The sequence below is a fragment of the Ambystoma mexicanum genome, chromosome 3q (genome assembly GCF_040938575.1).
Source record: "Ambystoma mexicanum isolate Mex_15411 chromosome 3q, UKY_AmexF1_1, whole genome shotgun sequence".
Taxonomy (NCBI): domain Eukaryota; kingdom Metazoa; phylum Chordata; class Amphibia; order Caudata; family Ambystomatidae; genus Ambystoma; species Ambystoma mexicanum.
Window position 1 is genome coordinate 1,118,516,942 of NC_090926.1, and position 18,271 is coordinate 1,118,535,212.

An 18,271-nucleotide genomic window follows, 5' to 3' on the forward strand; every position below is an offset into this window, starting at 1 on the left:
ATTTCTGTCAGCAAGTATTCTCTGATTCTGTCTGCCTTGACAAATGTATTGCCTATGATTTTTGCCCACAACTCTCTCTGGTTAGCCCAGGTGCCAAGTGTGTTTTTTCCCCGGTAACATTTCTTGCCGCGGATACAAGTTTCTTTAATACGACCAAGCTGTCAAAAGGTGATTGCATGTGTATCCCCGGTAACGTCTTGTTTCACAACACCGGTCCGCCAAAACAGAAGGTACTTGCCTTGAGTTATCCTGTGCCAAGAGAATTGGTTGTTTGTAGTGTATTTTACGTGTGGTTTTGAATTTATAGAAGTGTTGTGTTTTACAAATGGTTTAAAATTAAATGTACTTCTATTTCTTTACCTGAAACCTTGAGTCCGTTTTTGCTTGAGTCACAGTAGTTGTGGTCCCTTTGTGTAATCTCTGCTACTGCTCATATACTCTTGAGATAAGCCTGGCTGCTCTGCTACTGCTACAACTTTAACATAGTAGTACAGGCTTGTACCAAAGGTGAACTTGTAGTGTTAATTGTGTGTAGTAGTCCCCAAAGGCACTGCACAGGCTTCTGCCTAACACTGGTGTACAGCGGTGAGGATTTGGAAATAGAGTGATTACACTTACAGTGCTGCCATTGCTTTGGTACAACTAACCACAAGGCTAAACACCACTAATTCTATTTAACTGCTAAATCATGTCAACTATGGAAAACTACAGTGAAGAGGGTCTCTTCAACTATACTGCTGAGGTTCTGAAAACCATGTGTAGAGAAAAGAATATCTGGTAAAGGAAAGAAAATCTGAACTGGTTGCAAACTTATTGGGAAAACGAAGTCTGGAGGCTGGGTCAGAAGGGCCTACTCCTCCAGCAAATATGGATACTGATGTTTCTGATTCGGAGAGTGTTACTTTAGAAGATGAGTCCTTGTTAGGAAACCCTACAACTCCTTTGCCTGCTCAGAAAGCTCAAACTCTGTCCACAGGGACCCCACAGGTTCTACACTCACTCCCGAGTTTATTGCACTTGAGAAAATGAGACTTGAATTGAAGTGAAACTTATTGATGCACACACTGCCATGAAACACCAAGAGTTAAGGCTCAGAAATGGAACTGAACCATGAACTAGAAATGAAGAAATTGTCTTTAGAAAATGCTTCTCTCCCAATCATCTAGGTCTTCCAGCCCTAAGAGACCCCGTATGCCAAAGGAGATGATTGGTATGTATGAGACTAAACTTTTGGATTGGTTAGCGAGTACAAACATGGGATTCAAGGAATCTCAGGGAATCAGTTCATTCCTTGGCTTTTCTCTAGGCTTCCCCCTGTTGCAAGTGATGCTGTAATGGAGTTGGGGAGGAGGATAAGCAGGATTATGAGTGTGTGAAGCTAGCATTAATAGCTAGGTTTGCGAAGACCCCTTCCAAGTATCTTAAGAGGTTTAGAACCCTCAAAAAGCATGATGGTACCCCTTGGGCTACCTGGGTGTGTGAATGTTTGAAAAACTTAGATGGTTGGGTTAAGGGTTACAAAGTGAACACTTATGAAGGTTGAAGGAATCTTGTAATGTTGGAGTCTATTTTTGATGTCTGCTCTCCTGAGCTTAGACAGCCCTTGGCTGATTCAAAGTAGACAGATCCTAAGAAGTTAGCTAAGGCTGCTGATTTGTTGGTTGCCAAAAGGGCTACTCACAAGGATTCTGGGGACACTCAGAAAAAGGAAGAGGGAAAGCAGTCCAAAAAAGACAAAGAGAATTCCAATAATACCAATCCAAAAGAGGGCCACAAACATAACCCGGGTAAGCCACATGGAAAGCCGAATCAGGCTAGTGTACCATCTGGAACCAAACCAGATGGAGGTCAGAACAAGCCCCCACTCCAGAAAGCATTTGGAAAATGATTTGTCTGTGGGTTAACTGACCATGTGAAAGGAGATCCCTTCAGGGGTCCACACTGTCTCCTTAGACTTCTCCCAGGTGGGTGAAGTACCTATAGCCAGTGGAAACTTTCACTTTTACTAGCTGATCAGCCCATGAGAGTCTCAGCTAGGGTTTATTGTCCTTGAGTCTTTGGGAACAACAGAACTTAGTCTATAACTCAATTCCAGATAATACTAAAGAGTATTACCAAGATAGTGTTATGGTGAAAGTCAGGAGACCCCTGCCATCAGAGACACTGGAGCCAGCATAACTGTGGTTGATGAATGTTTTTTTCAAGGTGGAGGATGTTGCTAAGGCACCCAAACACCTAACCAAGTTAGCTGGAGGTCCTGTGCAAATGGTTTCCCAGTTACCAGCTCTCATCCAGTGTAATGGCATGACTGTCAGAATACCTTTAAGTGTACAGAATAACGTACCTGGGAGGGTCCTGCTGGATAATGACCTTAAAACTCTTGGAGTTGTGCCTAGTACCCCCAGTTCCCCCAGCAGAAGGAAGCAGGCGCTCACAAGGTCTGCAAGGGGGAGAACCTTGAGAGGCTCTCCTGGGGACATGATAGAGGAAACTAACACCCCAAGTCCACAGGACTAACTGCTATTGCAGGTCAGAAAGAGACAAAGGGGAAGTCCAAGTCTACCACAAGAAACCAGCAAGCACTCCTGTGCCCAGAAGGACATCTTCAAGACTGTCCAAAGTCACATCAGTGACTCCTCCACCAGCTGAGTCTGAGTGTGAGGTTCAACCCTGTATGGTTCAACTAGATACTGAGGAATCCGATCTAGAAAAAGATCTTACCCTAGTTGACCCAGGGGATACCCTTATGGCACCCATGGGTGGGGGTACAACCCTGTGCCCCTAGTGTATGTTTATGGGCACCTGTGGGTGGCCCAGAGAGCAGGGTATGGGCTGGTGGCAGCTCCATGCTGAATTTGACAGGTACTCCAAGTAGCCTCAATTTTGGGATACCCAGGCCCTGCCATTGGAATCAGTTGATTCCTGATAGGAAACAAGATGGCCCCTGTGGCCTGTTGCTTTCTATTGCCTGTTACCTTGTTTTCCCAAAGTCATGGGAAGCCCTGACTCTGTCCCTTCACCCTGACTGACTGTGGTGTGGATGTTCCATACATGGTGTCGGGAAGTCCAGTCCAGACTGGCTGGAGCTTTCCCAGGGACTGTATGTTGTGGGTACACCCTGTGGGTGGGACCTGGGTGAATGGAGTGTGTGACCAATATGCAATCCTTGTTGTGGTGGTCTGGTTTCTGGTATGAGACACAAAGACTGAAACAGCCCTGCCCAAAACTGGCCTGAATGTAGTGTGCAGTGTTGAATAGATGGGTACTTGTCCCAATACACATTCCTTGTTGTGAGTGTCAGAGAGAGGAGCATGACCTGAATGCACTGTATGCCTAACTGGCTGGCTGACTGCATGAATGCCCTTCTGTATGATTGGCGGCCGCGTGTGACTCAGCAGTGTGGATGAGAGACAGAATAGTATATCTGGGGACCTCTCTGTGTCTACACTTGAAGATTAAGTGGAAGAACAGCTGGAAGAAGAAGAACTGCTGCTGCATTTGCTTCGACCCGATCCGAAAGCTGCTGAGTTGTCGAGGGCTGATCCGAGAGAGGACCTAGTAAGGCGCCCTCTTCCCGTGCTCCAAGGGACCATCGAGAACGCTAACCTTCGCTGAAGCTCCCTGGAAGTCAGACCCTCGAAAGGCTGCCAACCTGAGACGGGGACCGCCGAAGAGAACCAAGTGAAGCACCCGGACATCACCGCGTCCAAGTCCATAGCCATCGCCCCAACTGCTGGAGGCCCGTTGAAGCCGTGTTGCCCCAGAAGAGGGGACCGCTTGGCGCTGTGCCGCCGATGACTGGAGCCGCCCGCTCCTTTGCCTATGACTATTGAATTGAAGGACTCCCTTGTCCGCATCGACTGCTTTATCCTGCCGGAGAAAGTCGAGGAGGCTGACGCACTGAGGAGAATCCGCCGGTGGGTTTCCCGCCTCCTGAAGACCACAAAGACTTAGACGACTCGACGCCCTTGCCGGGCTACAGTTCGACGCTCTTGCCACGCAAACCTCAGCCTCGCAGGATGTCGCCAACGAGCACCGCCTGGATCGATGCCGTGGCCTCGGCAGTCTCGAACTTCTCATCGACGCCAAGTTCACCTTCTTCGACGCCTCTCGATGATTCGCGACTCCTGCTTTAAAAGGAGTCACTCAAACAGGATCCATCAATGCTTCTTCGAAGAACTCTGCTCCACCAGGTACATTGGGGGGTAAAAACATTATAGGAGAGGATAAGAATTGATCAATATATGGACTGGGCTTGTGCTATATCTTTATTTTACAGGTTGCCCAGGTGGGGGAGGAATCTCCACACAGAACTGTGTCTAGGTAACGGGGCCAGTATTGTACCAATTGTTTCAATCATCTTGCTTTCCTTCCTATGCCTATTGCATGTTTCCTTGTTATTGATCTGTGTGACATTTGACAGTATAGTTGATGCACTTTAATGAGATCTGATAATAATTGTGGTACCACTTTAGAACTGTATATATTTACCATTATTGATTTTCTGAGCACAAAGTGAGTTATTGTGATAGTGTACATAACCTTGAATATTAATTATATAAAGACTGTTTTCAGTAATACAGTGTGTGGACATTCCTTTGTGGGGGCTTGGGGACTACACAGTTCTTAACCCTTTAAGTGCCATAGTTATTTCCCCCAGTGCCAAAGCCTTTTTTGGTGATTTCGGTATGTGGCCATTCAATGCCTTGTAACATTTTTGCTACATGAGATATCACGGCCAAATTTGGCTCCTTTTTGGAATCCTAGGTTGCTGCTGTAGGGGGTGAGAAAATAAGCAAAAAGGGCGAAAATTGTGTTTTTTAAAAAAATGCCAATAAAATAATGTACAAAGAAGCCTGTGGTTTTTTTCCCCTTGTAAGAGCTAGGAACAAATGGTTTGCTGTGCTGAGTTCCCCAATTTCCTGGCTTTCAAGAACAGGTTGAGTGGAAACGAAAAAAATTTATTTTGATGTGGTTATCAACTGTTTTGCGAGAGGTAGGCGATTTTGGCCATTTCTGCCAATTGGACATGCATGGACGGAATGGAATAAAAGTGTAGGAAAGCCGAATTGGAGGACAGAAAGGCTTATATTTCTGAAAAGTAGACCCAATTCCAAGTTTAGGAAGGGGTGATTTACGTAGGTCAGGCAACAACTAGGTAGGGGAAGATGCCATAGATTGGGGGGAAAGCGGAAAATTGACTGAAAAAAAAAGGTATGTGTTGGACATGGTTGGCTTGGTACGGCAATGGCTTCTATAAATTTTGAGAAAAGCAATGCTCCGCTACATTCCCCCGACTCTTGCAGTTGGGAAAGCACACATTTTTTGTAGTGTTTTACAAAACAAGCAATACCACAACCCAAACACTAAGCCATGGTACACAGGAGGTTAATGCTCACGGCCTGAACAGACACACTTAGCACGTGAAAATCAGGAAAACCAATGTGGTGAGGAACGGCAAGCATCCATTTTTTTGAAAGAGCACAGGCAGACCTTTTTCAAGGGTAGGTGGACTTGTGCAGGTTACAAAAGTGTATGGTGCCTAAAGCAGCAACTAAATGTAGGCCACATTTGGGAAATGAAAGGGTTGTGTGACAAAGGGCACCAGCAAATGGGTCAAAATGTTATGAAAACCACACAAAAACAACAAATGTTATACCTTTCTGCATTCCCACAGGTGTCCCGATGAAGAAACGGTACCTCACATGTGTGGGTGCACCTACCAGGGCGCCAAGGGGAAAGCCTAAAAACACAGGTAACCCCAAGTCTGTGTCGACACCTGAATTTGACACTTTCTCCAGACAAGCACAACATACAGATATGGGCCTCGGGTGTCCAAGCCACCAAGGAAAACAGGGAACCCCATGCATTTACGAAAAGAGGACACCCGTGGGAATCCGCAGAGGTCTGCCTTGCGCAAAAAGCCCCAGTTTTTATTAGCCACAATCCACGACAAAGTGTGATATTTGGTGGGGAAAAAACAAAATGTTCACTTTGTCTGGGGTTCTGGGTAATAAATTCTGGGCCGCTTCGCGCAAGTCAGACCTCTGTGCATTCCCACGGGTGTCCTCTTTTGGGAAATGCATGGGGTTCCCCATTTTCCTTGCTGGCTTTGACACCCTAGGCCCAAATCTGTAGGTTGCGCACATGAACAAATTGTGCTGTGGCGAAAGGTTTGGGTTTACCAGCGGGTTACCCTTTTCCTTTTGCGCCCCCAGTAGGTGCACCCACACATGTGAGGTACCTTTTTTGTCGGGACACCTGTAGGAACGCGAGAAGGTATGACATCTGTTGTTGGCGACGTTTTTCTGTGAGCGGACACAGGGAAATGTCTCTGAAATTGGCTGGAAATGAAGACAATTCTCAGACATTTCGCTCTGGCCACCCACCGAAACACCGCCAACACCACATGGCCTACCTTTCTGCGTTCCCACACGTGTCCCGATGAAAATGGTACCTGCGGGGGAACCTCATGCAGGCCCTTCTGGGCCTCCTACAAACGGCCGCGTGAGGTACACCACCCTCTCCATTTGGGATGGGGGAGAGGGCTCTCAAAAATGGTGTGACAGGCCCGCCAGTGGGTGGGACAGTAAGGTCTGGGCACCCGGCGCCAGATTGGCACACCAATGTGCCCCTCTTCGCCAAGGCAACTTTCGTAAACAAAGAAAAAAATGGAAAAGGTACACTACACTTTAGGGCGGGCTGAGGGGCACCATAAACCGCCAGGTAATTTTCTAATGTACTGGGGGTGACCCTCTAAGCCCCACACCAAATGCAGGGGGGGTATCTTATGCAGCCCTCCCTGGGGTCAGATGCCCCTTCCTAGGAGCAGATATCTGCCCCCAGGGAGGGCTACAAGGGGTGCCCCCATTTCCCCTTGGGACCCACCCCCCTCTTCTGTCAAATATATCCCTGTTGGCCAGTGGCCCCCAAATACCACCCAAAATTCCCTTTTGATTTTTTTTGTTTTTGCCCCCATCCTTTGAGGGGCCTGCACACTTTCTTGGTGGCCCGACCACCCCCCCCCCACCAATTGGATGGGGGGGGCACATCATGTACTCCTGCCTGGGGTCATAGATCTGCCCCCAGGGAGGGCTACAAGGGATGGCCCCCCCTTTCCACTTGGTGTGGAAGGGGGAGGCCCACAACCATTTCAGGGGCAAAAAAAATCCCAGGGCCCCCCACCCCCAGTTGTTTTCCATTTTTTTTATTCATTTTTTTGCCCCCTTCCCTGGGGGCAGATCAGCCATCTGCCCCCAGGGATGTACACACATAGGTGCCCCAATGCTTTGGGGGCTGTGGGGGCCCACCTCCCCCCCACATTCAAAGACATCCCTGTGTCTAGTGGGCATTGCTGCCCACGCATCGATCGCCCTGCGCCCAATCTGCGGGCAGCAATGCTGTCACAAAGGTGTCATTGTAAAGGGGAGAGTCTCTTCCGACAAAATCTGTGGTGGCTAGGGCCCCCAAAGCCCGTTCCCCCTTCCCATCACGTTTTTTTTATTTTTACTTTTTTGTTTTGCCCCCACCCCTGGGGGAAGATGGTCACCTGTCTGCCCCAGGGGTCATTATATATGTGTCCCCATACATTGGGGGACGCGGCGGTGAGGGCTGCTTACTGTAAGCAGCCCCCCACGTCACAAACGTTTCCCTGGCGTCTAGTGGTGATTGCTGCCCGCGCATCGAGCGCCCTAGGCCCGATCCGCGGCAGCAAAGGAGCCATTAAAATGAGAAGTTGGCGAGACCCCTTGATCTTGCAAATTACCCTGTGAATCAGAGGTGTGGGCGGAAAGGCGTAGACTATAATTCCGGTCCACTGGCAGTGAAATATGTCTCCCAGAGAGCCGGGGGCCTGACCCTGCCAGGAGGCGAACTGGGGACACTTCTTGTTGTGCCAGGTGGCAAAGAGATCCACCTGGGAGTGACCTCGACCGTCGAAGATCTCCAGAATAACGAGGTTGTTTAGCTGCCACTCCCAATTGTCCGCTCCCAGCCTGCTGAGCCTGTCCACTTCCAGGTTGGATTCCCCCGGGAGGTGGACTGCCGTGAGGTAAATGTCTTTTTCCAGGGCCCACTCCAACATGCTGACCGCCAGTCTGCAAGGAGGGGGATCTGGTGCCTCCCTGCTTGTTGACGTAATGCATGCTGGTCGAGTTGTCCTTCTGGATGAGGACAGCTTTGCCCCTGAGAAGTGGTAGGATGGCCCTGAGCGCCAGCCAGATGGCGTTCAGCTCTAGCCAACTGATGTGGTATTCCTGCTCCCGTCGGGTCCAGGTGCCGTGGACCGAGTGATGGTTCAGGGTGGCTCCCCAGATCTCGAGTGATAAATCTGTGGGGACAGTGGCCTGCAGAGTGGACGGACAGAAGGGCTTGCCCATCCGGTTGTTTGTAGTCTCTGGACCACAAAGGTTAGGTCTGGGTGGGAGGATGGAGTAACTTTGACCAGCTGGGATTGAGAGGCCCGCTCTTTGTTCGATGAGGCAGCGAAGTGCAGCTGAGTCCTCCTCATATGTAGTCTTGTGTGCGAGATGAATAGGACCGCTGCCATTAGATCCAGGAGATGTTGGTACCACCATGCCGAGGTCACTTCTCTGCTGAGGAAGTCTGTGGTCGCCCCCTTGATAGCCGGGATCTTGTCCTCCGAAGGAAAGATCTTCTGGTGAGCCAGTGTCCCAGATGAGGCCCAAATAAGTCAGTCTGCGGGGGTTGCATCTGCGACTTATTGAGGTTGAGCGAAAAGCCCAGATCGTGCAGTGTTCATAAGGGCATGGGAAGAGTGGTGAACCGCTTCCGGAGATGTAGCCCTGACGAGCCAGTCGTCAAGGTATGGGTAAATGTGGAGGCCCTGGCTCTGAGGAGGGCCGTCACTGCATTCAAGAGTCTGTTGAAGACCCTGGGGGCCGAGTTGAGGCCAAACGGAAGAACCTTGCACTGAAAATGATAGCCCATGATCCTGGACCGCAGGAAAGAGCGATGAGGCTACCAAATCGGGCTTCAGGTCCAGGGAGCACATCCAGTCTCCCTTGCACAATGTCTCTGCTATAAAAGCTGGCGTAACCTTCAATTTTTGCAGGTGTAAGGAGAGGTTGAGGGTGGAAGGGTCCAGCACAACTCTCAGGCCCGCCTGGTTCTTCTGAATGGCAAAAATCCTGGAGTAAAAGCCAAAGCCTCGCATGGAGGCTGGGACTTCCTCCACTGCCTGGCTCTCTATGAGCAACCTGATCTCCGCAAAAAGAGTTGTTGTCCCAACTTGTGGGAGGGAGGAGAGGCTAGGATAGGGTGGCGATACCCCATGGATACTACTGAGAGGATCCAGGGGTCCGCAAATTTCTGGTGTCAGAAATGTGCATGGAGGGCAAGCCTGTCCCCCCACCGGAGACAAGTCGACCCGAAGGGGCATGTCATGGCTTCTTTCCCTCAGAGGCTGTCGCGGAGGAGGAGGGACTGGAAAAAGCCCCCACTCTCCCGCCCCCCCATTTGATTGGCTCGGGCAGAGAGTTCCGGAATGAAGTCTGCAATTTCCCACCATAATCTTTGGTTGGCGGCAGCCAGCATGGCACCTGTGTTGGCCTGATGAAGATGAAAGGATGCGTTGGAATAGAGTTTCTTACCTTACGCCTCCGAGATCTTCTTGCCTAGCAGCGCCGCAGAGGCGGCTGAGGACGACTCAGGCTTGGAGTACAGTGATGCTGCAACGATCACCAAGGAGTGTGGCTGAGGATGGGCCGAGAGCAAGAGTGTATCCCCCTCCATCTGCATGTACTTGACATCCAAGTGTCGATTGACCGGATGGCCGAGTGGGGCTTGGCCAACCATTCTTGGCCAGGGAGACTACATTGGTTTGCATAGGAATCCCCCTTTTGGCAGAAGGGTGCCGCGCGTGGACTTCAGCCAGGACCCCCTCTGCCGGCTGCTCGACCTCGGGCTGGGGCAGGCCCAGATACTCTGCCAGCCCAGCAAGAAGTACTGGGGGGAATCCTGTGGAGGAGGAAGAAGAGGAGGAGGAGGAGTAGTAGCTGGCGCCGGAGGCTGGGGTACAGCGACGGCAGCCGGAGGCTGAGGAAGCTGGTAAGGAACCGCCCGAGAAGTCGGCTGGGGAGCCAGAGGAGGCGGCTGCGCGGGGGCCTGGGCTCCCGACGCAGGCATTTGTGGTACCGCTAACATTCCGGTATGGACAACCCTGATGGCGTCTTTGATGATAACCACCATCCAAGGCGAATTCATGAGGCTGAGGAACTTCGAAGATTACCTCTTCACTGGCCAAGGAGGTGGCAGGGGGTGCTGACGGGGTAGCGAGGCGCTGCTGGAGCCGCTAAATACCCTGTCCATATGGACGAAAGGGAAACCTGCCCTGCGCAAAGGACGAGTAGACTGTAGGCCACGTAGCTGGTTGAGGCCAATCCCACCTTGACACTTGTTCATCGCCGAATTCCTGGAATGGCGTCGGACGGGTGCTTCTGTCTGGTACGGCGGCAATTTTATTGAGCTGCCCGCCATGTGCCTGTGACGTGTTGCTTATTCCGCTGGGCCCGGACTCATCGAAGACTCTTGCGTGTGGATCACGAGGCCTACCCTGCTCCTCAGGCCTAGGCCCGGTAGAAGTGACAACATCAACCCGGTGGTCGGTAGAGCTGCGTTCAGGCGCCCCCTCAGAAGTATTGCCGGAATTAGGGCGTAGCTCCTAGGCCATGGTGCCGGTACAAGAACCCAGGTCAAGAACCGGTTAAAACCTTCCCGTCCCTCAACACTGTCACCGGGAGGATCCGAGGATCCCTCGGCCCAAAGGCCAGTAGCTGCAGTAGCCTCATTGCACGTGCTGGTAGAAGGTCCCTCCCACGCAGGAGAGGACCTGGGAAAGTCTCCTTTGCAGGGTGCGATGAACAATATCGGCCCTACCTTGGGACTGGTCCGATGTTTCACGAAGTTCTCAAGGTCCTCTGGAGAATACTTCTGGAAGAGCTCCCTCCACCTGACTAGTCGGTCTTCAGCGCTTTCGAGGACAGTGAGTCACAAGGTGAACAAGCTTGCCGACCATGGTCTGGCCCAAGGGAACGTAAGCAGAGGGTGTGGGGGTCTGACGTTGGAAATAACGCGTTGCAGGCTGGACACCTGCTGAACCATGTAGAAGTCGACATGCGCCGGGGACCAGTGTGACGCCTGAGGACCGAGTACCTGAATGACAAAAAGACAAAAAAGAAGACAGAGAATAAGTATGCGCACGTGGAATTACATGGCTGAAGCCAAACCCAGGAGCGCTGGTAAATTTGCCCTGTTCCCGTCGACGCGGAAAAGGGCACTGAGGTGTGGCGCCGGAGGGCGGAGTCAGTAAAGTGCATGCTCCCTGGGCCGCATCCCTGTACACCTCTAAATTTAAGGGGTAAGAAGGTTTATTCTGGTGAAAAAGGTTCCGTCTCCCTTCCTCTAGAAGGGACACCCATACAGTATGGCGAAAAGGGGAGGGGGCATAAAGCTTATTTAAAACTTGATATTAAATAACTATTTGTTACTTGTATTGACGAATTTCATTGCTACAGCTCACATTTACCCCTTTTAAGATAGGCCTTGCTGCTCAGTCACACTACCAACTTGGGTAGTACAGACCTATACCAAAAGGTGGATTACCCATTACCGAGCAGGTAAGTTGTGTATATGATACGATATGGCATTTATAAAGTGCCTATAAACAAGTGTTTCAAGGAGGGTGTGACTGTACCAATTCTTACCCAACACCAGATCCGACATCGGCTGTGCGGAAAAAGGGACTGAGGCGAAGCCAGAGGGCCGGTCCTCATAAGGGCGCTTCCATGCCCGAAGACGTGCCCGACGCGCTAGACTAAATTTAATGGGGTAGCTCATTTCTTCGCTGCTAAAGGTTCCGGTACTGTTCCCGTGTTAGGGGACGCCCTAAGGATGGAGGAAAGGTGACGGAATGTATGATTTTCTATTCTATCATGGGCCAAGATCAAAAACAACCTATTGGCAGGTTTTGATATCTCCAATGATTCTCTGGCATCCGATACCCACACTTTAAGTCTAATCTTGAATTCACGTAACATTTTCTCATTCAGTTGACATAGGTATTGAAAAAAAAAATGCCTGCATTTATGTTCTCCAATATTCCTTTCACATTAGCAAACCATTCTATATTCTCCACACCTCTTTTACCCCACAAAAATGTCAATAGGTGCGTGGCCCACTGGACTGCTGAGTTGGGGCTGAAGTTGAAGCCGGAGGCAGAACGTTTTTGCCTTCCCCACAGGACTTTACACTGCATAGATTACATTGTCATTCTATCCTTCCTCCGCCCTGCCGGCCGACTGATGTCGGACCAAACTCGTTGCTGAACTCCATGCCACAGGGAGGTTCTTAAATATTCTTAAAGTGGCAGCAACAGCAATAGGAGAAAGGCTTCACACTCCTTCCACCAGCATGGACCATACCGAATTATCCAGCAGGGGAAGATGGCGTCCTTCAACTCAGGAGGCTCAGAGCTGGGGCTTTACCATGTGATAAAGCCCCCATTATGACCCTCATTGGCTGCGAGGGCAAAACCCTGCCCTTACCGGGTACTAATTGGATGTAAAACACTGCTTGGACCAGATAAGTTTACCCTCTGGTCGTGGGCAGGCTTACCAGGATCCTTGAAGGAAGGTTTGCATGTGCCTACCTGCAAGCATTTCTTTCTCCCCCCTCCTCCCCATGACTCTTCCATCAGCTTTGCAACACAAACACTGCCAAAAATATCTAAACTATTGAAGAGGTTGCCTACATTCAGGAAACAATCAGAATAGTATTTGAATATTTTACAAGACTGTGGTCCTCATGCTACTGTCCTTGCTCTCAGAAAATCATGTAACATAAGGGATCTACTTTACTGTTTGAATCTTTAAAAAATAAATCAGCATTAAACTCACCTTGACCGGCTGTGCTGCAGATGGGATGACAGGCGGGTGGGTTTGAATAGGCAGGGGCGCAGGGGGGGCAAGAGTCTGAGGTGGTGGTGGTGGTGGTGGTGGTGGTGGTGGTGGTGGCGCTAGCGTTGGCTGAGGTGGTATGGCAGTCAATGCTGTTTTCTGGATTATTTCAGGTGTTACTTGAGGAAAGGAATGAGTTGGCTGGACAGGTGTCAAATTATGGGGAGGTGCACGTGTCTGTGGTGGGGTTAATGAGCGGGGTACATTCGGTCCGGTTGAAGAACTTGATTTGGTTGGAACAGCTGTAATGAAGATAAACCCAAATTAAAAGTGCCCAGCTCCTTAAAAAGGTAGAAAATACAGGCAGTCAAATATGGACAATGAACACAGAAAGCTCAGAAAGCAGCATATAGAAGAACAAGTTACTTCTTACCTTGTAACGTTCTTTCGACGGGATGTTCCTCCGACGTATTCCTCATCTTACATATCTCCTTCCAGCTCTGCTGGCCTCGGAAAATTTTTTCTCTAGAGGGCGCTGCGCGTCGACGTCCTCCGAGTCGATGTCCCTCGACAGCCGCTGTATCGACGTGGACGTCATCCTGCCTATAAAGGCCGCGCGCAGCGTCCGTTGCTCAGTTCCGTTTTGTAGCCCACAATAATACTTTCTGGACTAGACTAATCACCCTGAAGGAGCGTAAGCTGCAACAACACGGGAAGTAGAACTGCGGGGATGGATGGGAGGGCCGATGAGGAATATGTCGGAGGAACATCCCGTCGAAAGAACGTTACAAGGTAAGAAGTAACTTGTTCTTCAAAGGGATTGTGTCCTCCGATGTATTCCTCATCTTAGATAGGCTCCCATAGCAGTATTCTATTATTGGAGGAGGGAGTACTGACTTCACGCTGTCTTCTATTGATGAATAGAATGCAGTACAGCCCTTCCAAACCTAGTCTCTTGACTGGAGGAGGAATCCAAATTGTAAAAATGTGTAAAGGTATGGACAGACGACCATGTAGCGGCCGCACAACTGTCTTTAACCGGCACGCCTCTTTTGAGGGCCGATGAAGCTGCAATACCTCTGGTCGAATGAGCCCTAAGGTTTTGAGGGGGCTCTCTTTCCCTGCCAGTTTATAACATTCCAGAATGGCTAGAATGATCCATCTGGAAATGGTCTGCTTAGTTATTGGTATCCCCAGCTTGTGACCTGCGTAACCTACAAACAGCTGGTCTGCCTGTCTTATCCTGGCTAGTCTACTGATGTAAAAACTTAAAGCCCTTCTAGGGTCTAGCCTGTTTAACCTCTCTTCCTCTTTCCCCGGGTGAGGAGGATAGAAAGATGGTAGGGTAATCTTCTGAGTGATATGGAATTCAGAAACCACCTTTGGGAGGAAATTAGGCTTCACTTGCAGGACAACTTTGTCTTTGTGAAATATTGTGTGTGGGGGTTTACAAGAAAGAGCTTGTAATTCGCTCACCCTTCTAGCAGATGTAAGTGCTATTAATAAAACAATTTTAAGGGTAAGGAATCTTAAACAAGAATGGAGTGGTTCGAAAGGTGTGCCCATCAGGAAAGTTAGTACTAAGTTTAAATCCCATAGGGGAACTTGGAATGGTCTTGGGGGATAAACATTGGTTAACCCCTTTAGAAACTGTATTACCACGGGTAATTTGAAATAGGATGGTTCTTCCACAGTGCGCTTAAAGATGGATAGCGCTGCGAGATAGCCCTTAATGGTGCCAACTTGAAGGCCTGAATTCGCCAAATATAGAAGGAAGGACAAAACCATTGGTGTACCACATGAAAAAGGGTCGATATTCTGTTCTCTACACCAGCTGCAAAATCTGTTCCAACGGCAGCGGTATAAAGACTTTGTTGCTGGCCTCCTTGCCGAAAGCAACACCTCCATATCATCAGGGAGGTCCCAATCCTTGTACTTCAACCTTTCCGTAGCCAAGAGTGAAGGTTGAGGGTTTTGATGTATGGATGGAGAACCTGACCTCCCTTCTGTGAGAGTAGGTTCTCTCTGAGTGGAAGTCGAATTGGAGGGCAGATGGACAAGTCTAGAAGGTCCGGGTACCACGTTCTCCTGGCCCAATCTGGGGCAATTAGGGATCATGGTTCTCCGGAATCCTCTCAACCTCCTGATCATTTGAGGAATGACAGGGACCGGTGGGAACGAGTACTGAAGCAGAAACTCCCAGTCCACTATGAACACGTCTCCCAGAGCTCCTCTCGGGGGAAATTCCCTTGAGCAGAACAGATCGCATTTCCTGTTGATGCTGGTGGCGAACAGATCCACCTGAGGGTTTCCCCAAAGGGCGAAGATCTCTTGAAGGACTTCCTGAGCTAGTTCCCACTCGTGGGAGACTGTGCTCTGCCTGCTCAGAGCGTCCGCTGTCAAGTTCTTCTCTCCGGCTAGGTGAACTGCCGATAGAGAGATTCCTTCTTGGATTGCCCAAAACCAGAGCTGCATCGCCTCTCTGCACAGGGGTAGTGATCCTACGCCTCCTCTTTTGTTGAGGTAATGCATGGCCACTGTGTTGTCCGTCATTATCAGGACGTTTTTCCCTTGTACAGCTGGCAGGAACGCCTTCAGCGCAAGTCTGATGGCTCTCAGCTCCAACAGGTTGATATGTAGTCTGGACTCCGATGAAGACCAACGACCGCTGATGGTCAAGTCGTTGGCGTGGGCTCCCCACCCCGTGAGTGAGGCATCCGTGACTACTGTTATCTCCGGCCAGAGTTGCCAAAAATGTTCTCCTGACAGGCCAACCACTGAAGGTCTCGAGCCACCCTGTTAGGAACCTGAAGAAGATCTGTCATTCTCCCTGAGAATTGTGACCACTGAGTCCTCAGTGCCCACTGGAGGGATCTCATTCTCAGGCGAGCCTCTGGCACTAGGAAAATGCAGGATGCCATGAGGCCTAGAAACCTCAAAAAGTCGAAGGCTGGGAGACGTTGGGCATCTTGGAACTTGGTAACCATCTGTAGAATATCTTGAGCCCTCACCTCTGGTGGGGAGGCTTTTGCCAGGGAAGTGTGCAGGATCGCTCCTATGAACTGGAGTCTCTGCGATGGTATCATTTGTGACTTCTTTAAATTGAGGGAGAAGCCCAGTCTGTGAAGGGAGTGGCACATGTGATTTAGCTGGAAATGAGCTTGTTCCGAAGAGACAGCCCTGATCAACCAATCATCCAGGTAGGGGTAGACATGAATCCCTTCCCTCCTTAGACTTGCCGCCACTATCGACATTAACTTGGTGAAGACCCTCGGGGCGGAGGTCAGCCCAAATGGCAGCACTCGAAATTGATAGTGAGAGTTGCCAATTGCGAACCTCAGGTATTTCCTGTGTTTGAGATGGATAGGCACATGGAAATAAGCGTCCTGAAGGTCCAGAGATACCGACCAGTCCTGCAACTGAAGGGCCTGGAGGATCTGAGAAAGAGTGACCATCTTGAATTTGTCTTTTCTGAGGAATTTGTTCAATTCTCGCAAGTCCAACATGGGTCTCAGTCCTCAGTCTTTCTTTGGAATGAGAAAGTAAGGGGAGTACCAGCCCTTGTTCCTCTCCGCTGCAGGTACCGGTTCTATGGCACCTTTCTCTAGCAGGTCCAAAATTTCCTGCAAGAGGAGCGGATCTGGAGCTTTGAGAGCTGATCCCCGGTGGATGACTCTGAGGTATACGTAGGAAAGGCAGGCAGTAACCTTGGGCAACTGTTTCCAATGCCCAAGCATCTGACGTGATAACCTGCCATACCGCCAGATGTTGAGTCAACCTGCCTCCTACAGGTGTCCTGTGAGGGAAGTCCTCAGAGTGGTTTTGGGGCGGCTGATGCAGATGCCGATGGTAAAGAGGCACCTGCTGTTGCTGCGGCCTTTGAATATCTACCCCGTCCACCTCAGGTAGTTCTTTGTCCCCTTTAAGCCGGTCGTCCTCTACCTCTTCCGAATGCGGAGTAGAAGCGAAAGGACTTGCCTCTCGCAGAGGTTCCTGTGGGACGAAAAGGTGTCTGTCGGAGTGCAGCGCCTAGGGATATTGCTGCTGCTTTTGAAGTTTGCAGTTTTTCTAAACTGTCATCCGCCTTTTTCCCCAAACAAAGAAGAGCCATCGAATGGCATGTTCAAGAGCCTGGCTTGCACATCTGGGGCAAAACCAGACTTTCTCAACCAAGCAAATCTCCTGGTTGATGTACTTGCCGCCATTGCTCTGCTGATACTGTCAGCCGAATCAATGCCAGTCTGGAGGGATTCGCACATAGCGTCTTTATCGTCCTGTATGACATTCAGGAACGCCTCCCTTTCTTCTCCCTCCGGGATGCAGTCAGCCACTGTAGAAGCACACTCCCAAAGTGTATGTCTGAATCGAGCAAGGGTGCAAGTAGCATTCACAGATTTTAACGCCATGCTACATGCTGAAAAGACTTTCTTTGCCATAGCATCATATTTTTTATCGTCCCTGTCCTGTGGGACGGTAGGATAAGCCGTCTTGACATCGGTAGAAGATGCTGCCTGTACCACCAGAATTTCTGGGGATGGGTGTTTTGACAAAAACTCCGGGTCTGTAGAGGATACCCTGTATTTTGTAGACAGTTTTTTATTTACTGCTGGGACGACATCTGGGGTTTCCCAGTCATAATCTTCCTCTGAAGAGCTTTATGGAAAGGCACCACAGGATCCTCCTGTGGGCCTTTATCAAGAATATCCGTGAGGTCATCTTGTTGGAAAGATTGTGAAGGTGCAGACCACCCCATAAACTCTGATCCTGGCCATTAAGGCTCTATAGGGGGTTTCAGCATGCTCCCCCGGGTCTGGCCTAGCAAACTCCACCTCAGGGGAAGTGTCTAACCCACTTGCCTCATGTAAGGAATCATGAAGCTCCTTTAACCTGCGTTCTTCAGAGGAAAATTCCTCTCTAATTGGGGTTACAGGTCCCTGCAACTCAAAAGTGTCTTCCTGTTCAGACAATTCACCCTCTTCCAAAATTGAGGACATAGTTCTCAATTGTTCTGAACTCATAAAGGGTGTAAATCCCATTTCCAAGGCAGAGGGTGACGAACTTGTCATTATCGGCCTCGAAAACGTCGATGTCGTCGACGTCGAAGGCTTCGAGCGTGGCGTCGAAAACAAAGGCGGAGGCCTCGATGACCTCGACAGAATTGGGATTCTACTCGACAATCTCGAAGCCATCGTCATCGAGGACCTGTCACTGGGTGTGTCGTGACCGTGACTTTTCTTGGCGTCGACGCCGGTGTCGAAGCTGGCATCGAGTCGACAGACCCGTGTGTCGAAGGTCCCTTCGACAACGGCGTCGACGGCAGAACCTTCGAGGAAGGTTTGGAGGTCATAGTCCTACTC

The 18,271-nt window shown here is 50.0% G+C and overlaps 1 protein-coding gene across 3 annotated transcripts in view; it reads right to left on the bottom strand.

Moving 5' to 3' along the window:
• BRD4 (bromodomain containing 4) overlaps window positions 1–18,271 on the bottom strand; it is a 1,521,397-nt gene that overhangs the window by 1,335,831 nt on the left and 167,295 nt on the right. For all 3 annotated transcript variants that reach the window (XM_069603884.1, XM_069603885.1, XM_069603886.1), the window contains exon 7: window positions 12,915–13,216. In XM_069603884.1, the coding sequence (XP_069459985.1) occupies window positions 12,915–13,216 (302 nt within the window). The remainder of the gene's footprint in view (window positions 1–12,914; window positions 13,217–18,271) is intronic.